Genomic DNA, 22,984 nt, shown 5'->3' on the forward strand with positions numbered 1-22,984 from the left:
AGCTTTCATGTTCCACTGTCAGCTTGGCATTTCAGTTTTCAACTTTTTAAGAACCAAATTTTTTTCAACTCTTCTTTAACAGAGCTTACAAGCTTGAGACCAGGACTGAAAAAATTAGATGCTCCATTCTGACCAAGTTTCACTCCTAAACAGCTTTTGGGAGCTGCGGAGGTGGGAAGTGAACCCTTTAAATTACCAAAGTGGATGGAGGACACATTATACCCAAAGCCAGCTGAACAAAACTTTATCTAGAAGCGAGCACTGAAAAACTGAGCTCAAGGATTAACCAGGAATTAAAAAATACAGGTTATCCCACAACATCCAAAGCCCATCTGTTGCCTCAACAAGTCTTGATGCTCTGTACTCAATCCTGCTTAGCGATTACACCTTCACATGCAATCGTGATTTGACGTTTCTCTAAGTCTACGTCTTCAGTAACCAGATCGGATTAATTCCGGTTTGAATCTGCAACCAACACTGAATGAGAAGAAATCGAATTACGCAATGATGAAATGCGATAACAGCATTTAGCAACTCAGCTCTGCACACCTCTCTTCTGCCCACATGGCTCCAGAAACACTCCCTTCCGCTTCGTTACCCAGCTCTCCTTCCCTCGGGGCTCCCTCCCTCCTCTTCGCTCTCTCCGAGCTGGCAGGGCACTTCTCCGGGATCCGAAAGTAAGGTGGAAGGTACAGGGGAAGGAGAGTGTGAGAAAACGTCCCTTTCTGTGGTGTGGCTTTCCTTAAATAATAGTATTTTCGGATCCCAAGAAGGGGGCAGCCTCCGATGTTGCTGTGTGGGGACAGGACAGTGCCGCCGTTCCTGTGCTAGCTGCAAGCTGGCTCGGACCTCGCCGCTTGCTCAGGGTTAGAGCTCACCTTGTTCAGGCTCCCAGGCATCAGGCAGGAAGCGCGCGGCCCCAGCCTGCGGGGGTGCGCTGAATTTCACCGACAGACCTAGAAGAAGTTTCTCCAGTAAGGGCTGCTTTCCTTTGCGTACCCACCTGCCTCACTGCCAGAGCTGTTCAAACAAGCTCCACGTAACCTTACGTATAAACAACACAGTGTAAACTGTCATTTAACAGTTAACCTTATTTTTGCCTCTCCCTGAAATATTCGAGTCCCTTTAGCTTGAGGTAGAGCAGAGACAGCATTTGGGAATGTTGCTTACCATTGGCATTTCTAATGGAAACACAAACTTCATAAAAAACCCACAAACCACTACCGAGGACAAGACCATTCTTTCAGAAACACCGAATTCTTGAAATCCAAATAGCACTAAAACTTCGGTTTCGACAAAGATTTCATAGAAAAGCCTTACGAGGCATGGGAACACTGATCAAAACAAACACGAGTTAACCATGAACAACCAGTAGCTACTGGGTGTCATGCCTCATCTGGCTCAGGTCTCAAGTCTTACATGTTTTTGGTTTTGTTGTTGTTCTTTTTTTTAAAAAAACCAAACCAACCCACCCACCAACCCACCATTTGAAATGGTGCTTATTTGGAGATCTCTGTAGAGATACACAAGTTATATCTTACCTGGGACAAAACTTCAGAAAATCTCACGTTCATTACAAACTGGATAATTTTGAAACCTTACGAGGTTTTGCTGGACAGGAAAACCATTTGTTGTACAGTTCCACTATCCGCTAACAATTCTTGCAGATACAGAAACAGATGGATACTTGGTAAGTGTTTGAGAATACCTACTTCATGTTCACAGCAAGTAAGGTATTGCTTTTTCCATATTCCTTCCAGACGAAAGCAGTGCACTATATATATATTAATTAATGGATTAAATTACTATTTTACTCCTAGACAATAAGCTGATTCTAGAAAGTGAAATGCTTTCTTCAGCACACATCGACTAATAAAAAATAGCCTGTGTAACCTTCTTAATAAAAAGTCTTATTTTTATTTATAAAATGGTAAATTCTCATATTTTTCCCAAGGAAGAATGGAAATCCTGCAACAACAAATAAGGTAAAAAAAAAAAACAAAACAGGACATGGTGGTATGGAGAGAGGCTCCGTAAGTCTGTGTTAGTGGCAATGTGAATTCTGTCTTATGCATATTGTCCATTTAACTCTGTATCAGAAGTTCATTTGATAACTTTAGATGATTTAATTTTCTTTATGTCATAGCTTTGCAGAATCAAGGTCCCATCTCTGAATTTTCCAACTTGTCCTGCAGGCCAAATGCTAGGTACCGATTTCTTCCTTTTGCCCTTCCTGAAATAGGAATGGATAAAAAGAAAGGATTAAGAGAAACACCAGAAACTCGTGCAAATGATCAATATGGTGAAAAACGTTGCCTATTTATGCAATCAGTATTTGGTATCATGGAATATCAAATGATAGCAGGTAACGATCCCAGAACATCTGTGATCTGCATCGTCATTCAAAATTTGCAACACATTCATTACATACACACCACACACACACACACATATATATATATATAAAAAGTTTAAAAAGACTTTCAGATAGAGAAAGAAGTTACATTTCAGTGAACCTGCCACAGCATAATTAAGAATGCCGCTTCACCTTACAAGCCTCTGGAAACCATAGCTTGTGTTTTGCAGAAATTACTTCTCAGGGCTATGAGCGAGTAGCATATCCTGGGTCCACACACTCCAGCTGCAATCTTAGACATGTCGGGACAGAACTGGCACGTTTTCAGTTAAGCTGTGTAACTAACGACTCTGAAACTGCTAGACACCGAGCAACGTCACCATTTTGTAACTATGAGTTCTTCTACAGCTGGAGAAGTTCCTTCCGCTGTGATCTGCATGATTTCTGGTACAAGACTGGGCGTAGTTGCACAGGTGAAAAACACTGGGGAGGCTATAAAAAAGCAAGTTAATTTTAACCACGTTAAAACCGGCTCACCTCTCCTTCTGCTCTTTCTTCTTCTTCTTAAGAGAATCACCTTTATGTTCCTGTTTTTAAAGATACATATTTTAATGGAAAAGGAACAGAGCATCTTGGCTAAACAGCCATCTGCACGCAAAACACGTGGTAGCCTTTGCTTCACGGAGCAGCAGGCATTTAAAGCAGGTTGTGAGACCTTCTGACAGGCCAAGTGATGCAACGCGTTGTGGAGGCACGGCTAGGAGTGCCCAGAGCCCTTCCTGTCAACCTACGGAAGGCACAGCCCTCTCGTGATCAACAGGCTGCCCCTGCCACGTGAGGAGGCACAAATCCAGCCAGGCGAGGAGAGAGGCTTGTCTCCTGGGCATGTGACAGACCCTTGGGTCCAAAGATGGACTTACTACCAGGCAGGTGTGCCTGGTCGCCTGACCCGGTGTGCCTGTCAAATGACAGGGTTCGCCCGCGTCTGGTCTTGCAGTGGATGTACTTAGAGCTATGTGTCGGAGGAGGAGAAGTAGATCCCCTGGGAAAGGGGGCGGCAGGAAACAGGCTGACAGCGCAATTACCCGCCCCGCAGCCAGCTCCCACCTACACGCGAAAGCTCCGCGGGGAAGCAGGGAACAGGCTCGGAGCCGGATGGGGCCGTGCTAGAGGACGGATGCAACAGAAACCCCACCCTTGCTTTAAATAGTGAGCAAGATCCTAGATGGAATTGTGCTGATACAAAACCAGCTGAAGATCCGGCTCTCTGTGGTTAGACAACATACAACAAACTTTAATTGGAGGCCGTTTTGCCCCCCCCTTAAGAAGCAAGGGAAAAAACAACTGCCGATTTTGTGTCATCAGTCTACCGGCCTCAAAGGATGAGGCAGTGAAATCCACCACAACACAAGCCTAACTCTGTGCCTTTCATACTGCACACAACCAGCTTTTGCTGATGAGATTAGTCCTGCTGGAGCCAGGAACCCACTCCATGGGGAGCAGCGGGTGTCAAGCTCAGGCACTCCTCCTGCGCCCGAGGCATTATCTGTCAGGCTCTTGGGCTAGCTCTTACATGCTGTCTTTATATAAAGAAAATTTCACACAAACCTTCTCCTTGACATCATCCTTCGCTGCTTTTTTCTCTTTCATTTTCTCCTGGTAAGTCTTGTAGTTTATGTGTTCCTTTTTGGGGGGCTGCAATAAAGATTGGGAGGGATACCACTGATTAAATTTGCAAATAGGTTCGAAAAATATTCACACACTTGCAGGCGGTGGTGGGGAAACACTAGAAATAGTTCATTTCTTTTTGGGAGAGGAAGGGATGCAAGGCAGACACATAGAAACAGTGTCTTTCTTGGTGGAGACAGGAAAGAGGGATGTTCGTGCTCTGTATCAGTCCTACAAGGTTTCCACATACATACTACGCTAGAAAGAAAAACCTCCCCAGCCCCCAAAAAAGGGCCTAGAAAATTATTTTTTTCTTTTACACTCCTGATGATAAATAAAACTGCAGAGTTTTCTCCATCTTTAATCCACTGGGAGAGGGAAGCTTTAAAAAGCAAGCCCCTCCCTCTAACAATGTAGCTTTGAATAGCCTAATTAAAAATTAATAAATGTTTACTACCCCAATCAGTTGTGTATCATCTAAACAACATCTGATAACACAACCATACTGATTTTCCAGACGTCTACAGAAAATAGACAAGACAGAATAGAAAATGTAAAAGTAAGGATGAAGTGGGAGAAGAATCAGGGCGAGGGATCTTGTGTCTTAAAGAAGTGGTGGCAAAGACCCCCCCGTGTTTTCTACTGCTTTCCTGCACTGTAACAGCTGGGTGACCGCCCCGCACAAACCAAGCGACAACTACCTTGGCTCCCAGCATGATAGCACGCTCCTGTTCCCATATGCGTTGCTCCTGCTTCTTGTAGCCAGTGATTCCAAACTTGTGCACTTCCAGACGAGCCTAAAACGTGACAGAAAATTGCAAACACATCATAATTTCCCCAACCTGTTGTAAAATAACGCTTGACAGACCACAGCAAAGTCATACTCCCAAAGAAACGCTGGCTAATACCTGAAATCAGCATGCTATAAAATAGAAGTAACTGAGTTTGGAGCTATACGGCAGAACAGTTAACCACTGTCCATCTCATCTCTGGATGGTGAGGACTGTCACAGGGACAATTTTCAACCCTCTTCATTTCACATAAAACACCACATGTAATGGATCTCCTCTATATAAAACTAGTGAGAATAAAAAGACAAACGGAAAAAAGTAATCTGCTGTTTTAAAAACAGGTGCCAATGTGCTTTTTTTCCCCCCTCTCACATAATATCAGAAATCCAAAATGAACACCATGGGCCTGAAAGACCTATGCTACACGTGATGGTTACTCATATAACTTCACACAGCTAACGTACTGTGATCCTCCTGAAATTCTCACTGAAACATCAGAAAGGAAGGCCACAGAGTTGTAACGCACCCCTCTTTACACAGAGCAGTTGACAGCAGCCAGCGTGCTCCTCCTTTAGCAATGCACAAAGCCAAAATTCCCTATTAGGAAATCCCCACCTCCAAGAGATAACCCTTCCTATAAGTGTTTCCTCATTGCTCCCACCGTAACTTTCCCAAGCATAAAAATACACACACCTGCACACTAAAATACTGAGATTTGCTAGGTCCCACTGACTCACTTTTTCGAAGTTAAATTCTTGTTCGTTTGCGTTTTTCTCTTCATCCACTATTTTGGTCTATAAACAAAATAAAACATTTTGAATGAATATAACAAGTAACACCAATTCAAATGTTGATTGTGATAGCTTTGTGGAAAGTAGTGAAATATGAAATGAGTTGTAGCGAAGAGTATACAGCTTTCCAGCAGTATCTTTTTCTAGCTTTATTACCTAGATTTATTAAAAGAGACCGTCTCAATGGCATTTTTAATATGTAGATATTATAGGGTCTTAGTGGAACAATCTTGCACAATTTATAGGGTATCATTATAGCACAGTGCATAGAGCTTTGTCCTGCATTTTCTTGCCTGGATCATCTGCTAACACTTACAAAGAGTTGCATAATTCAGAAAAGTATTGATAGCTGCAATTAATTTGTATACCTTCAAGTATAAAACAAGTTTTATAAAATAAAAACTGCCATATGTGAGCTACATATCCCGTGTATTTCCATTTCCAAATGCATACCAAACTGCTAATGCAGGATAGGACATCAACTTTTAAGTCATTTCGTTCGAGACAGTGTGCAGCAGTAACAGGGCACGTACCCATTGCTGGTGGCAACACGCAGAACAAGCTTAATTCACAACTGCACGGACAGATATTAGCGCACGTATCCCGCTTAACTAACGCAAGAGGAAGGAAGCAAAGGAAGCACTGTCAGCAAACAGCAGACCCCACTTCACGCTGTTTAAAGAAACTACTTGCTCAAAAAGAGATCAGTGAAAACTACACCTTTTCTGCTCCGTGATTTACATGAAGACCTACCATCAGCAGTTCTCAGTTTGGAAGGGAACTTTCCAAGGGGGACAGACCTTACCCTAGGGAGAAAAAGCACAAAACCCTCAGGGAGAGCTTCCCGCCTGCTTGCTATGGGAATGTCTCACACGGGACACTTCAGAGCAGTAACAAATCTCCCAGGGTTATTTTAGACTGTGTCTGACTCCTGATTTCAGGGAGGCTGTGCTGAACCACCTCTCTGAGCGGATGCTCTGCCAGCTCCCAAGCGTGCTGATGCAGGCAGGCGGCATGGGCAGGGAAACTGCGATCTGCTCAAGAGCAGCATCTGGTCGTCTGTCCCTGTTTGCTCCCAAGGGCACTATCCCCTCGGAGGAAGCAGCAGTACTACATATGTATTAAAACAGAACCCGAATGCTTTTAATGCATTTACTTTTCACTCTCAGAATATTAAGCCATGCTGAGTCACAGGTTCAGGTCCCAGGGTTACAAGAGGACTTCCCTCTGCGCTCACCAGAGCCAAACCCAAACTTTTCTCAACTCTGCAAAAGCTTCTATACAAAATTGTCCATTTAAACCACAAAAAAACCCCAAACTGATTATTTTCAGAGCAATTTACTAACTAGCTTAACACCAGTCTTTTCAGACAGAAAAATTTAAGTTGTAAAAAGCACGAGAAAATAAACACCTAGGGCAATATTTAGCGAAAAACATACTGGAAAAAGCACAAAAGTTTATGGATTTAACCAACTGCTTTGGTTGGCCTCTTGAACTTCTCAATTCCAAGCAATCAAACCCCAGATATTTGTAAGTGTCCCTGAATTCAAGACAGAGCTTATTTTAGAATTGGGCTTCTGATGTTGTGGCCATAAAGACAACTCAAAGAAAAGAAGCAGAGAAGCTATAGAATCTGGAGACCAACGAGTGAGCAAGCAAAGGGACCCTCTGCCCGGCATGAAAGGCAGCTCTGCTTCCAGGCAAGCCTACCCAGGCCTCTCTGTTGAAGCAACTCAGCTACAGTTTTTGGTAGAACAAGGGAATTTAGCACCCACAAACCAAACCAGAGGACTGAGATTTAATGTGGTTACACCTTCCCTCATTGACCACCCAACACTGGTCCTGCGAGATGCACGTTGCTCATGAACAGCCAAGTGCTGCCATGATGCCAGAGAAGAGAAGGAAGCTTTGGCACCTCACATCCACACCTATTCACAAGAACAGAGCAGCACACAAAATGCTCGGGCAGAAAAGCAGCCAAGAGGCTTTGCTCTCTGTTTCATTCACTTCTTGCCGTATCAGCAGGCCCATCTGCAGACCAAATTATTTTGCTGGGATACACCTATTTCAAATACATGATATTTATCCAGAGATCTTCTGAAATTAGAAAAAAAAAAACCAAAACCAAAGAGTCTTCAGGTCCGGATCCAAATCCCTGCTTCATCCTGCCTCTGCCAGCAGCCGTTGGGAATCAGCAGCGCTGGATGCCATCAAGTTGAGGACACGGATGGCCGAAGGATTGTGGAATAACAGGCAGCTGAATTAGCAAGAGGGAGGCAACTAGTCACAGTAGGCGGGTAATTACGGAAGGTGTCTCACAATTTATGGTGGTGGACTGTGGAGATAGCAAAAACCCCCTCAAACGTGCAGAGAGCTTTGCTTGGTTTTAACTGCCACCAGAAAGGGGCACTTCCAGTCCAGTACCAGCTCCATGTCAGGTCGCAAGGCTTTAAAAATAATAATAGTTGTGCTGTGAAGAGCTGAGCTGTGTTCAACGCTGCCGTGCCCAGGGAGCGTGTCCCGTTAACAAAAGGCCAGGGGCCTGCAGCACCCACGGCTGCGGGAGGTAGCGGTCAGGGGCAGAGGGGACACCCGGTAGCCCACCCGCCCGCCCGGGCCTACCTGGGCACCGCCGGCGGGCGCTGCCGCGGGGCTGGGCCGCCCCTTCCTCTTCCTCCCGTGGAACACCACCACCTCCACGGCCGGCGGCGCGGCGGGGGGCGGCGGGGCGGCGGCAGCGGAGCCCAGCTCGGCCCGCAGCTCCCCGAAGAAGTCGCGAGCTCCGCGCCGCCCGCCTGCCGCCCCGCCGGCACTGCCCGCCGTCGCCTGCGCTCCCCGGCTCTCCACCGCCTCTGCGCTCGCCTCGCTGTCCTCCGCTGCGCGACGCGCAACGGGCTCCTCACCTGCGCGCCGGAACACATGCCCCGGGTCAGCTCTGCGCGGTCGCCGTCGTTCCGCTTCAGAGTGAACACGCCCGCGCGCCCCCCCCTCCCCCCCCCCGGGGAAGGCCACGGTGCCCTGAGCCCAGGTGCAGCGCCCAGCCCAGCCGCACTCCCCACCGCCAGCAACCCACGGAGAGGCAAGGCGCGGTCCCGCTCACCCACCCAGATCGTAGAGAGCGCCGAGCACCGCCTCCAGCCGGCGGCCTGGCTCCCGCGACCCCATGGCTGCCGCGGAGCGGCGGGCGGAAGGACGTTTGATCCCCAGCGGCTCCCGTCGCCCCCAAGATGGCGCCGCCCATCGCGCCGTCCCCCCGCCCTCCCCCGCTCCCGCTGCAGCGCGCCGGGCAGCCGAGCCGGGGCGGCCCGGGGCCATGGGTGCCGCGGGAGGCGGCGGTGGCGGCGGTAGCGGGCGTGAGGCCACCGCGACGGGGTAGAGCGGGCGAGCGCGGTGCGGGGCGGCGCGGCGGAGCTCGCAGGACCATGGCGGCGGCGGCAGCAGCGGCGGCGGCGGCGCCCGGGCGGGCGCGGCGAGGAGCGCCCATGTACTCGGTAGGTGGCGGTGAGGGGAGGACAGGGACACGACGCGACAACGGGGCGCGGTGCCGCGGGGGAAGGGGGCTGCCGGGAAAGGCGGCGCGACGGTGCTGTTCACTCTGAAGCGGAGTGACGGCGCTTGGTGCAGCTCTCGCGTCCCTCCCGGTTTGGGGTCCGGGGGAAGCGGGGGCCGCGATCTGCGGGGCTCGGGAGGGGGCGAGGACTCTCCCGGGCCCGGACGGGCCCGGGAGAGGCCTCGCCCCCCCCCGAGCCCCCACCGTTGCAAGTCAGTGGAGCAGCTACAGCAGGTTTTCCCGTGTTACATGCTGGAAACGATTTCATTGACCTTGGTTTTTTGCCCCTGCAGCTCCTATGCTAGCCTCAGACAAGGAGATTTGGGTGTGAGGTGCTGAACACCACCCCCCCATCCCCCTCCCCCCCATCACCACCAGCCCCCTTGCTTGCATTTGGAGGAGGACACTGGGGAGAGAGGGGAAACCCAGCTCCTGGTTTTGTCAAAGATTCCCAAACTTCTGCGTCTCCTTTGGCAGTGCGCGGGAATCCCAAGCACATCATGAGCACCCCCGGTTTATTGCTTTCAAAGGTTATATGGAAGCAGAGGAGTTCCAGGCTCCTGCGTGTTTCACTTCTGTACTTCACCAGTGTCACAGTCATGGCGCATGTAACTGAATTTTTTGATGTCAGGGTTTCCAACAGCATATTTTCTAAACGTGCTCTCCCCCCACCAGTCGGCAATTGAAGCTGGAACAGCAGCGTGGCTGTAATCTGTAAAAGCAGCATTATTCTTCCTTAGTGGTCGGTAAAGTGTGTGTTTTGGCTCCCTCAGCGCTACTTCAGGACAGGGCGTGAAAATGCCTATTGCCATGGAGAGGAATCAGTGGCACATCAAGCCTTCTCAGTTGGCCGTGGCCTTTGCAAAACTCTGGCTGTAGCAGCACAGTGACTGCTGATGCGGCTGATGATACCCAAGCTGAGCGCTGCATTTCTTTATCTGAGTTTCATGTAGTTGCCGGATTTAAACTTTGGTAGTTGACATAAATGTTGCTTAGATTTTCTGAGCAATGATTTGTCACATAGTGATCTAAGTAGGTGTATACTTAGAGCCAACGAATATTTTCTGATGCTATTCTAAGCTGTCCTTTTGCCATTAAAGAGCCTGAGGGATTTTTTTTTTCTGTTTTATTTTTTAATCAAGGGGGTCGATACAAGGTGTTGGTGGCAGCAGATGGCTAATACAAACTGTTTCTAGTCTTCTTAGCAGTTCTTGGCTTACTTGCCTCTTGCAAAACATCAACTTATTTGGAAACCATGGAAGAAGAAAGATTGAAAACTTTATTGCTAAAACATGCAGGAGGAAGAAAACCCTAAAAGTTTTAAATTAATATGGGCCTAGGTTTAATACCTTATATTGGGTTGTTTTTAAAGTGCCTGGAGAGTTAATTCTGCAGTTACTGTGGAACAATTCTCTGAACTACAGCAGTGTAAAGAAAAGTCAGACGATCTACCAAGTGCTACTGTAGCAGAAGGATGGTATCCAAATTTGACCCAACTCTGTGGAGAAAAGAATGTGAGAAGGTCAAACTTTATAGTAGGATTTGTGTTCTTTGATAATATGAAATTGGCTTTTGATACAGTTGAGGCTTTGAAGGATTTTTTGTGGTTCTTAAGTGGAGATATTCCTGATTTGAGGTTCTTTGTTTTATTTTGCCAGATTATCTTGCCTTGATGAATGGACAGGAACTAAATGTTTGCTCTCTACTTACTTTAAAGGTCAGCTGCATTGATAGTGTTGCTGATGCGGCTGTGGTCAGCTGGCAGTGAAACCTGACTCCCTCTCCCGGGGTTGAAAACCCCGCTACCACTGCTGGGCATTTTGCTTATCTGTTCCTGGTGTTCTCCCGTGTGTTTGCTGGCCAGGCTTTCCTCTCACCACCAGAAAAGGTCACTGCAAGAGCCCGTGAAACAACATGTTTTATCCTTCATTAGCAGACTGGTTCTGCACAGGTTGTGTATAGGGAGAGGAGGCAAAATGAATGAAAGGGGTGTCTGTGCTACCCTTCAAGTGGTCCAGTGGAGGAAGACACACACATTTTTATTTTTCGTATCTTCTTCTAATAAATATGCTTGATCATAACCAATACTTCTATATTTGTGTTTCACAGAGGCTTGTTCCAGTTTTCTTGCTTGTCTGGTGACTTTTGAAGTTTAGAGAAACACAATTTCAGTTTTGGAAAGACTGAGGAGTCATTCATACGAACTGTGGTGTTATAGGAGATAATAGGAGACATCTCTCTCCAGTGCAGGGGGTGCCTACGGACTCATGGGGAAGAGTTTTGTCATTGAGATTTCTGCAGCAGGACGGATCCACAATTAGTTCTTGATGTACCGTTTGTTTTCCTGCTTAGTGGTGGTGTTGGTTACTCAGAGGCTGTGCTCTCTTTTTACCTACTTGTGAACCATATTGCGTTTTGATCTTCACGTGGCTGATAATGGGGTTTTTTTTGGTTTGTTCCTGCCCTGGCTGTGTTTTATGTACATTATGCCCAAGCTTGGTGAAAGCCAGCACAAATCACCGAGGTCCCAGATGCAAATTAAAGTAGCAGGGATTATTTTTTTGTGTGTTTATGGTTGTGTTTTTATAATGCCATTCACGTCATTGTCTTCATGAAGCTGTGAGAGTTGGAATCAAAGGTGTTTTAGTTAATACCTATTAATCATGGAAAGGCTGGAGGCAAGACACTTCAGGTTTAGAAGGCCAGGTGTTCTCTCAACTTCCTCCTGTTGGGCAGAATTAAGTAATATGTGGCATAGGGTGATTTGGGAATCTTTGCAGTTGGAAGGTAGTTTTGTTTTGTTTTGTTTTGTTTTTTTCCCTGTTTCTTTTTAGTTTCTTTCTGCAACGTTGTTCCAAGTAGGTAATATTTTTCATGCCTTCAGAGTGTGGAGTGCAGACGCTATAGAAAGCTAAAAAGAAACCCCAAACATTGCAAAAGTATTGCATGCCATTATTTTGGTACTGTAGCCAAGCAGACCACTGAATGGCTGGAGACAGTGTCTCATTCTTTATTTATATGTTCCCAGCAGAAAGAGCTCACGTCCAAGAAAAGAGATGAGTTTGAAGATATCTTGGAGGAAAGACGATTGTCCAGCGACTTGAGATACGCGATGAAATGTTATACTCCTGTGATCTACAAGGGGCTTTCACCTTGCAAGCCAAATGTTATTAAAAGCGCTGTTCTCCAGTCAGAGCAAGTTCAATATGTTATCAAGCAGGTGAGTCTGGACACTGAACTGTAAGACGAGGTAGACTGAACACAGCCAAGCTTTGTGTGGCAGCAGGGAAAAAAAGATTATTGCTGACCTTGTCAAACGCGATAGCAGTAATTTGAAAGTCAGTCTGATAAATCAGTAACTTGAGAGCCGTACTCTTTTGGCAGGAAAAACAAATACTGATTTACCATGGAGTTGCCACTAAAGCTGTTAGATAGCTTGTTCATGAAATAGTGTTTTGATTTTGCATATATGACACTTTACCATCTAACTTATCCAATGTGCTTGGCCTTTTTATTTTTTTTCCTCCTCCTCCTCCACTGTCCTCGCCACAGAGCAGCATTGTGAAAGACATAAGCGCTCTCCTTCTTAGTAGACATTTTTGTTCTTCGAAGATGTCTTGTAGGAATTTTATCGGCTAGTGATGTATTTGTGAGTCAGTCATAAATGCTTTCCCTAAAATGAGAGTTAAATTTCACAGAGAATTCTTTGAATTAGAAACGCTGTCTAAGATATAACCATATTTTTTGTATTAAGATGAAGAGCAGCTACTACTTTGTAATGAATAAAATATTTTATAGTCAAAATGGCTTATATTTTACATTGTGTTGAAATGAGTGAAATAAGACTGTGTGTTAGTTAGCACAGTAACTATTTTCAGTATTCATGAAAAATAATTCCAGGCCAGTAGAAGTACATAAGATGTTTTGGTTAGACCCAAGTGAGTGGCTACCATAAAATTTTTCTATTTATTTTTTTTAGTGGTCAATGTTACCTATGATATATCAAAACCTGTTACGATGTGCCAAACTAAACCATGTCCTACAAAGTAGTCCTGTTGCCATCATGAATTGCGAAGTAGTATGAAATAAAATAAATAAAAAAAAGAATCTTTTAACTTTAGAAACACTAAAACATTTACTGAAAGAAAATATTTTACAGCGAATTTGACAGAAAGACACTTGTGTGGTGTTTTTTTCTGAAATGTTGCTTTTTTGATGGAAAATGATCTTGATGGATATTTTCCCGGCTAGTGTCAAGGTTAACAGACCTGCCATTGCAACCTGGCTTTGAACTAGAGACTACTGCAAGTATCGACCTGAGACTACCTTGGGCAATCTGCCCAACTGTCTACAATTAGTGTGCCTCCTGTTTGGGCAGAGTTTACTCAGCTTTACACAGAATTTGTTCTTGTGACAAATTGCTGAGGTTACTAATATTCAGTATGTGAAATGAAGTGCATCTGTTTGGTTTAGCTTGCTATATGGGATATGTCTAGTTTTTTGATTCCTGATTTTGGGGAGTAAGTGCTTAGCTCTTTAGTGGATGTGTACTGAATTCACACAGGATCAACCAAAACTCACGTTTACTGGTGAGTGAGAACAGTATCTCTTCTCATAGTGAATAACAAGAATATTTTTTTGGCTTCCTACGAGAGGTTGATTTTTCTCAGGCTCAAATGGAAGCAGTTTTTGGCTTCTTAAGTTGTTAAAAGAATCAGTTATATCTACCTGTGGAAATATGCACGATGAAGAATAACGCATTTATTAAAACACAATTGAACCGGTAGATATGATAGTAAGGTGTTATATGGAGGTAGACTGTAGGAGATGGATTTTCTCATATGTCACAAAACAGAAATAATAGGTAAGCAGTGCTGGCCTCTAAACGGAGCTGTGCTGTTTTGAAGGCTTTTTCTTCTGCCATTCCTCCTCTTTCCTCCCCCACATTCCATAAAAGTCACGCTCCTCTTTCCATTACAGTAAAAGACTAACTTTTCAATTAAATATTCCTGGATTCAAAGTATCAAATAGGAGGGATGACCATTATTTAAGTCTGTTTTAAGAGCCTTCTAAAGGGAATGTGCATAGCAACAGAAAAAAGATCATTGATATGCAAAGTTGGTAGAGACGGTGCTTTGTATGCATTTCAGCTAGCCACTGCCAAAGTAATACATTACAAAGAAATTCAAGCATGATAGGGCTGAGGTTCTTCAGCCAAGTCTTAAAATCTAACCCAAATACACTTCAAAGACTTATGTCGTGAATACCTCTGCAAACATAGGTTTCGTTTTACTAGTCAAAGAAAATTTCACACAGCCTTCTTCAGACCAATAATACAGGAAATATTCTTCAAACTTAAATCTCCTCTGGAGATGCTACAGGTTAAAACATTCAGATAATGTGTTCGGGGGGTGGGAAATTGTTGCACATCCTCCCCTCCGCCTTTGACATCTAAGCTCATTCTTGATTTTGAACAGCTTTAACTTGGATTTCTTTTGTTGGCTGGCACCGAACGGATTCTGTATGATTACATGCATGCCTGTCACATAAAATAAAATCTTGCTGACTATTGCAGTAGTTCTGCCATAATTGTTATGGCACATAGGATGGTGTGCATGGGGAGGGAGAGGGGAACAATATCTGACTGCTGTTTTGTTTTGTTTCTCTTTAGTTGGCAAAAGAGATGGGAGAATCGCCTGATATTATTCAAGAAGAAGCCATGGAAATCCTGGATGAGATGGGCCACAGTATGCAATTAGGAGCTGTCAGATTTTTTGCCTTTACTCTGAGCAAAATATTTAAACGTCTTTTCCAGAGAGTTTGTGTGAATGAAGAAGGAATGCAGAGAGTGAGTACTGGTTGGGGGAGAAAAAAAAGAAAAGGTATAATAGGGTATAACTCTTCACCGAAAGGGTTGTCAAGCATTGGAACAGGCTGCCTGGGGAAATGTGTCCCTGGAGGTATATGAAAGACCTGTAGATGTGGTGCTTAGGGACATGGTTTAGTGGTGGACATAGCAGTGCTAGGTTAACAGTTGGACTCGATGATATTAAAGGTCTTTTCCAACCAAAACAATTCTATGATTCTATGTTTTCATACCAGTCACTTGGACAAAGACTCTAATCTTTGCTTCAAGTAACAAATACAAAAAATACCCTTTGGAAAAAAAGACTGCACTTGTGCATTTCTCAATAAGGCTGTGAAAAGACAGGTGATATGTAAGTATTTTAGACGCAGTCTGCAGGACTTTTTGTACGTTTTTCAAATGCTTCCTATGGTAAGAAATACTTGCAGTCATATGTCACCGATTCTTTTAGATCGGCCACTGAGGGAGTTTTTCTATCTGATCTTATAAATTTAATAATGCGTTTAGCTGAATCGGGGTTGAAAACCTAATGTTATGTGACTGAGTGGGTTGGCTGTTCTGCAAAACCTTCATACAGCGAAAAGTGGTGAAACACTGTGCACCGCTCAGGCAGGAGATGCTTTAGGTTTGCCCCAGTTCCCTGGGGAGCTGTTGTCCCCCTGTTTCATTGCAGGATGCCACTGTTCCAGGGAATGCACTGCACCCTCCAGAAGACAGCAGTGTCAGCCCTTACAGCCCCTATTGGGTTTTCCATCCCCATCAAAAGGGACTTGAATTAGACTATTCCATAATGAGGTGGCCCTGGCCTTTGAGTCCTGTGATGCTTGTGAACCATAGGTGGTTGTCTGAAAACTACTGCTCCAAATTTCCTATGGTTCCATGCTGAAAAAGATAACAGAGTGTGCGGACAGAGAAACCACCCTCAAACAAATCAGCTTCTGTTTGCCTTATGCCCTGTGAAGGGCTGTATTTGCAAATTTCAACAGTCAGTCTGTAAATATTGGAACAATATTGTTTGTGCTGTTTTTCTTTCAGTTGCAACATGCCATTCAGGAGCATCCAGTTGTACTGCTGCCCAGTCACCGAAGCTACGTAGACTTTTTGATGCTGTCTTATTTGCTATATACGTATGACTTGGCTTTGCCTGTCATTGCTGCAGGAATAGGCAAGTATGTTCTTTTAAGAATTTTTTCAGGATTCAGAGAATCAGTAGCCAGGGGTCTGGTAGCTGCTACTATAAGTAGTCGTGTTTAACTTATGTTCCAAATATGTCTTGTTAAAACCTCCTTGGGTGAGATGCACACAGCATCTGAAAGCTTCTCATCGGTGCTGAGTCCAATCAGAGGTGAATTTTTTCATAGCAAGTTCGCCCAGAAGTACTCCATCTGTAGATCCAAGGCTGGGGCAAAGACAGGTGTTGTGAAGAAGATTTCTATATTGGTTTTTTTGGCCTGGGATCAGGCAAAAACTTGCCCAAGGGCTACTGTTTATGTAGAACTTTTTGTGGTACTTTGTACAGTTTTAAATAAACTGCTGGAAAGGGTGCAGCAGAGAGCTACAAAGATGATTAGGGGACTGGAACACCTCTCTTATGAAGAAAGGCTGAGGGATTTGGGTCTCTTCAGTCTGGAAAAAAGACGGCTGAGGGGTGACCTTATCAACACTTATAAATACTTAAAGGGTGGGTGTCAGGAGGATGGGGCCAGGCTCTTTTCAGTGGTGCCCAGGGACAGGACAAGAGGCAATGGGCACAAACTTGAACATAGGAAGTTCCACCTAAACATGAGGAGGAACTTCTTTACCCTGAGGGTGGCAGAGCACTGGAACAGGCTGCCCAGAGAGGTGGTGGAGTCTCCAACTCTGGAGACATTCAAAACCCACCTGGACGTGTTCCTGTGTAACCTGCTCTAGGTGACCCTGCTCTGGCAGGGGGGTTGGACTAGATGATCTCCAGAGGTCCCTTCCAACCCTATGATTCTATGATTCTATGAAATGCAGTCACAGTAGCCAGCTATGAAGTGCCAGCCACCTCGTGCTTGTTGCTGATGCAACTGATTGCCTTGAAGCATTGGCAGAACTCTGTTACGTGAAGTACTGAGAGCAGAGCTGGCTGGGAAACGAAATTTCCCATCAGAGGTCACAGTTTTGGATGTACTTAATTCTAAAGCAGATGAAGCCAATATATTTGCGGGAAACAATTCTTGAAGACTTTAACAGTAAATATCATCTGAGTTAATGGGCTTTTTGAAAATCTGGACACTGATAGCACTTAACTGAGAAACCTGATCTTGGAAGTCTTGGATATCAACCAGGTCTTCTAAGCAGGCAGACAATAACCTCAGGCCTGGTGCAGCGCTGTAATGCACACAGGCTAGCCACCAAAGATCTGGGAACATACTACCCTACTGTAGTCTGTGTTTCCAGTCAAGAGGTTAGGAAGATGAGTACCAAATCAGCAGAAGTTGGGAGAATGTGCTTGCTAGGGAAGATGAGATTCTGCTGGTCTCTGAGTTTATGGTAACTTGCATATACGGTAGCTGGGTGATGTAGGTTAGATTCTGGTGAATTCAGAAATTGACGCCTTGCATCTGCCTTGGTCAAGGTGATGCAGCTGTTTACCTGTCACGTATTGTTCAGAATCTGCTCACATGCTGTTATGGGTATTGGTGTAATCCTTTGTTTACTTTTGGATTAGAGCCTTTTTGAGTTTTGGGCCTCAAAACAGTATCTTAAGATACCGTTAGTTTAGCTTAGAGGGATTTTTTTTAGTGATTAACATTTTTTAAAGTGTTTTGGGGTCAAAGTTCCTCAGAATTAGGGGCTTGCAGCTTGATTATACTGCTGCATGTGTGTGTTGTTTTAAATGCCTCTAGAGAAAACACAGTTCTCTATGGCTGCAGTTGTATTTACTGCATATTGTGTTAGACGTTTACGAGATGCAGTTTACAAACTCACTCTTAAAGTGGTACTTGTGCTGAGTGGAGAGGCGCTCTCCTCTCGTAGGTGGTGAGAGACTCTGCTTTGTTAGTTAGCACTTGGCTTCAAGTACGATATGGATAAATCATGGAATCATAGAATAGTTTAGGTTGTAAGGGAACTTTAAAGGTCATCTAGTCCAACCCCCTCTGCAGTGAGCAGGGACATCTTCAACTGGATCAGGTTGCTCTGAGCCCCGTCCAACCTGACCTTGAATGTTTCCAGGGATGGGGCATCTGCCACCTCTCTGGGCAACCTGGGCCAGTGTTTCACCACCCACGTCATAAAAATATTTTTTCCTTATATCTAGTCTAAATCTACTCTCTTTTAGTTTAAAGCCATTACCCCTTGTCCTATCGCAACAGGGCCTACTAAAAAGTTTGTCCCCATCTTTCCTGTAGGCCCCCTTTAAGTACTGGAAGGCTGCTATAAGGTTACCCGAGAGCCTTTTCTTCTCCGGGCTGAACAACCCCAACTCTCTCAGCCTGTCCTCATAGGAAAGGTGCTCCAGCCCTCTAATCATTTTTGTGTCCCTCCTCTGGACCCGCTCCAACAGGTCCATGTCCTTCTTGTGCTGAGGGCTCCAGACCTGGACACAGTACTCCAGGTGGGATCATACCAGAATGGAGTAGAGAGAAAGCTCTATGAGGATTAGCTAAGGGAAGGTAAACAGTTGCCAGTAACACCAGAATACATGTTCATCCAGTACATTAGCAGGAATCTAGCTGGTGCTGGGATTGTGTTCCTGTCTCAGGCCTTGGGAGAAAGTCAGATTAGAGGCACAGAGCTGGCGGGGTGGTGTGGGCTTGGCGGGGTGGTGTGGGCTTGAGGTATGTGAAAGGATATGTTTCAGTTCCAGTTTGTGGGGTGGCAGTGTGTGGTGGGGAGAGGCATTGGGCATGTAGCCAGATCCTGGTTGGGAGGTTGAGTATGGGGCAGGAGGGTGGAAGTAAGGAAGGGGATAGAGTCTGTGTTGTGGTGGGAGAGGGAGGACAGTAGGAGAGTAGGGGGAAAAGATGGACCTCTGCATATGGAAAGCTCTGACAGCTGCTATTGCTGCCCAGGGTCCTGTAGACAATCCCTTTTTTATCTGTTTTTATCTATATAGAGATAGAGATATCTCACATATATGTGTGTGTGTGACATCTTCAAGGCAGTCAGTGTTGCAGGGGGAACTATGAATTTATTTTACTGAGTGAATATCTGTTGTCAAACGTTGCATGGATTGAGGTGGCAAGGAGGTTGAAGCAGCACGTGGCCAGCTGCTGTGTAGACTCGTTTTAAATGCTTCCCTAAGAAATTTGTTAACGTTAAGTGTTTCCTGGTTTTGCAAGTAAAGTGTTGACCATCATTGCTTAAAAATAGAAAACTATAAAAAATTGTAGCTGTTTTGGTGTACACCTCCCAAAGTGATGAATCAGGATCATAAAGGGTATAATATAGTATAATTGGTCAGTTAATTTCTGTGTCTTCTAGGATACATTCAGTGGTAACTGATCTTTCTGAAGATTAATAAGACAGTGTACTTCAAAAACTTAGTCTTTATTATGGTTGAAATCTGGCCATCTAAATTATGAAAATAAATTGCTATAAGTGAATGCTGCTTGCAAAACAAAAAAAAAGAGAGCATATTATAATATGCCATTCATGTCTACATAAGTCTTGTTAGACAGTCTGAAAGCAAATAAAGCTATTTGCAACAACAGAATCCTTGAAAGAGATCTTTATTCTGGCAATTGAGTCAGTGTATTAGAGAAAGTGGTTGATTCTGCTGGCTGATATTAACCAATAAGTTTTGTGTGTGTGGTTTTGGTTTTTGTTTGATTGTTTTTCAGATTTCCTAGGAATGAAAATAGTTGGTGAGCTGCTACGAAGGGCAGGTGCCTTTTTTATGCGACGTTCCTTCGGTGGGAACAGGCTCTACTGGGCAGTGTTTGCTGAATATGTAAAAACGATGTTAAGGGTAAATAAATCACTGAACTGTCAAAATGTATGCTTAAGAAGTACTCTGTTGGAACGATTCATGTGAAACATGAACAATGTTACAGCTATGTGATTGAAAGTCTTCACTGTGATCTGATTAAATGCGTTTTACCTCGGAATTGCTGTAGGTGAAGAGCACGCATGGGCTCTGTTGTTATTATAGTTCAGCAGTGGGTGGTAAACAAATCGTTGCTCATCAGTTGCTTTGGGTTGTGCCCTTTTTGTTAATTTAACTATACAGTGTGGCAAATACAATGGATGAATTGAATATAGGCTTAGAGATGACTGAAGTTAGACATCCATGGGTTCCGTTAAAAAAAAAAACCTACTTACATTTTAAGTGCTTAAAACTATTTGTGGGCAGTAAAGAACAAACGTTTTTATTTTTCTGACTGGCTTTTTTGTTGTTTTACTTTTGAAGAGTGGCTATGCCCCCATTGAATTTTTTCTCGAAGGGACTAGAAGCCGCACCGCCAAGACTCTGACTCCAAAGTTTGGTAGGTTTGTTGAAAACTTGGAATTTTTATGATTATTAGTGTTTTCATTAGTGGCTATGTGCTTCGTAAGTTCTTCAGACAGGAAGGGATGTTAAAGTGGTGGGAAGCTGGCGAGGTCTGTCGGCGTAGTGGAAGACACTATGGTTGGAGTTCCAAGGCAATACAAAGAACAGCAATACATGTCTCTTGCACTCTTCTGCTTTCTCTCCCTTTGCCCCATTGTGTACTTAATTGCATAACTCTTCACCCTTGTCTTCCTAGAAAATAGGCATCCCCTGACCAGCAGGGAAATACTGTAAGCTAACTGTAAAAGTAATGGGGACTCTTTAGAAGGAAGATGGTGTGTGAGCGCGGAGCGGGGCTGCTGAAAAGAGCAGAGATAGCTGTCCAAATGCATTGCTTACGTTCATCTTCTGTTTTAAAGCTTGGGCAATATCTTGTGCTTCTGGCTTGAAGAGAGAACAGGCACAGTGTACACCTATTAGCAGTTTCTAAATTTTGAAGATATCTTTTCAAAGTTAGATTGCAGTTGCTTTTCCCTCCTTGAAAAAGACAAGTGATTCACTTTTTCTTTTTTTTCCAATTTGCAGGTCTTCTCAGCATTGTGATGGAACCATTTTTTAAACGAGAAGTCTTTGACACATACCTCGTTCCCATCAGCATCAGCTATGAGAGGATATTAGAAGAATCTCTCTATGCATATGAACTCCTAGGTGTCCCAAAACCCAAAGAATCTACATCTGTATGTAAATTCCTTAAGAACAGAACATAGGCGGATGTATAAACACCCTGTATCACCAAAATTTGAATTTTGCTCTTCCCGTCTTCCTAGGGGTTGTTAAAAGCCAGAAGAATCCTCAGTGACAATTTTGGTACCATACATATCTACGTTGGCCAGCCGGTATCACTTAGAACCTTGGCATCTGGGAGAATCAATCGGTGCCCATACAACTTAGTTCCCAGGTACCACATCTTTCCATGGTGTCTGCACAGGAAAAGCCTTTGTTTAGTCCTCACCTATATAAAATAATTAAGATGTTCTCTTGTGCTTTGTTTTCAACTTCTCTCACTTCCTCTCTCATCTGACTGTTTAGACCACTGAACCTGTTTTGTCTGAGCAGAGCCTTATCATGCTGGTGATTGGGTGTTTCTGAAACAGGTTGTTACTTGCGTAGCTTTGTACTGTGTCAGGAAGATGCCATTTTATGGCATAAATTGACATAAGATGCCAATTTAATCATGATGAATAAGCCAGGCAAAGCTCTGTTTTCTGAGAATTTGGAGGTTTTGCCACTTAAAATTTCTACCTTTCTCACCCTCCTTGCTTTGTTACTGCAGACTGTTACGTGAGCACGTGCCAGGGAGCTGTAGCTATGACTGGACTGGGTGGCTTCTGCAATTTGTTATGTAAAACAATGCTTTTGAATTATTTTTTTTAAGATAGTGAGTGTACAGCATCAATACAGAGATCTGTTTCTAATATTATCATGAAGCTACTGGTGTTTTGCTCTGTACTTCTGTTCTACATATCACATAGATAGCATCACCCTCTAGATGTTAGGTGCTGTAAAGTAGTTATGGGTCTGGGAGCAATGCAGAAGAAATAAGGAAGGGTGTGATTTATATCCCAGTTTTTGGAGCTCTTTACCTTGAACTGCATTGTTCTTTTCAGGCACCTTCCCCAAAAGCCATCTGAGGATATCCAAGAATTTGTCAGTGATGTAGCTTATAAAATGGAACTCCTGCAAATAGAAAACATGGTTTTGAGCCCATGGGTGCTGGTTGCTGCTGTGCTGCTCCAGAATTTGCCAGCCGTGGATTTTGAACTTCTAATAGAAAAGACTCTGTGGCTTAAAGGCTTAACACAGACTTTTGGAGGATTCATTGAATGGCCTGGTATGCAAAGAAAGCGTTATTTCTATTCCTTTTGTTGCTTATGAAGGATAAATTATATTTCTGTGGAAGCACTGTAAGGTGACAACTTTACAAAATGTTTTTCTTGGAGTTGTAAATGGATTTTAGGATAGGCTAAAAATGATGCTAAAACCTGACAGGTTTTGACTTAGCCTGTAGAAGATAATACTTTGAAAAACAGTTAGGTGGAGGCATATTTTACTGTTATATCCTGAAGTGTGGAATGAGGGGGGAAATTATAAGGTACTTGTATTAGAGTACTGAGGTTTGCCTAGTGTCTGTCTTTCTGAACCCTATGTTAAGTCACAGGCGATTACCTGATCTGCGGCGGTTAGCTTGGTGTAACGCAGTGTTTATTGCTTGATACTGACTCTAGTATAAGTTGTTACTGTTGCAAAGAACTAGTGGGAACAAATGGGTGAGAGAAAATCAAAACTAAAGTGGTCTAGGTCTGCGGAGGAGGCTTCTTGGGTGGTTTTATTTATATATTTACACACACTCTTTTTAAAGAATGTATAATATATATATGCGTATTGGCTGCTGAAAGGTTGAATCTCCTTCCAAACTTTCTGAACAATTGTTTTAAACTTCT

The 22,984-nt window shown here is 44.2% G+C and overlaps 2 protein-coding genes across 3 annotated transcripts in view; one reads left to right on the forward strand and one right to left on the reverse strand.

The window, feature by feature from the left end:
- On the reverse strand, nt 1–8,837 carry FSAF1 (40S small subunit processome assembly factor 1). Its single transcript, XM_074580171.1, has 7 exons — nt 8,711–8,837; nt 8,229–8,509; nt 5,553–5,609; nt 4,726–4,821; nt 3,965–4,051; nt 2,894–2,943; nt 1–2,233 (listed from the first exon to the last, which is right to left on the reverse strand). Exons 1-7 carry the CDS (start codon nt 8,769–8,771, stop codon nt 2,104–2,106), a joined length of 762 nt encoding a protein of 253 aa, XP_074436272.1. The 5' UTR covers nt 8,772–8,837; the 3' UTR covers nt 1–2,103.
- Nucleotides 8,819–22,984, forward strand: part of GNPAT (glyceronephosphate O-acyltransferase) — a 22,798-nt gene continuing 8,632 nt past the window's right edge. The window contains exons 1-9 of one of the 2 annotated variants that reach the window (XM_074580169.1): nt 8,819–9,097; nt 12,185–12,376; nt 14,828–15,004; nt 16,058–16,187; nt 19,834–19,961; nt 20,403–20,478; nt 21,069–21,220; nt 21,311–21,441; nt 22,151–22,374. In XM_074580169.1, the coding sequence (XP_074436270.1) occupies nt 8,834–9,097; nt 12,185–12,376; nt 14,828–15,004; nt 16,058–16,187; nt 19,834–19,961; nt 20,403–20,478; nt 21,069–21,220; nt 21,311–21,441; nt 22,151–22,374 (1,474 nt within the window). In that variant the 5' untranslated portion in view covers nt 8,819–8,833. The remainder of the gene's footprint in view (nt 9,098–12,184; nt 12,377–14,827; nt 15,005–16,057; nt 16,188–19,833; nt 19,962–20,402; nt 20,479–21,068; nt 21,221–21,310; nt 21,442–22,150; nt 22,375–22,984) is intronic. The other variant, XM_074580170.1, reaches the window with a different exon arrangement.

This window comes from Larus michahellis, chromosome 3 (genome assembly GCF_964199755.1).
Source record: "Larus michahellis chromosome 3, bLarMic1.1, whole genome shotgun sequence".
In the NCBI taxonomy this organism is placed as follows: domain Eukaryota; kingdom Metazoa; phylum Chordata; class Aves; order Charadriiformes; family Laridae; genus Larus; species Larus michahellis.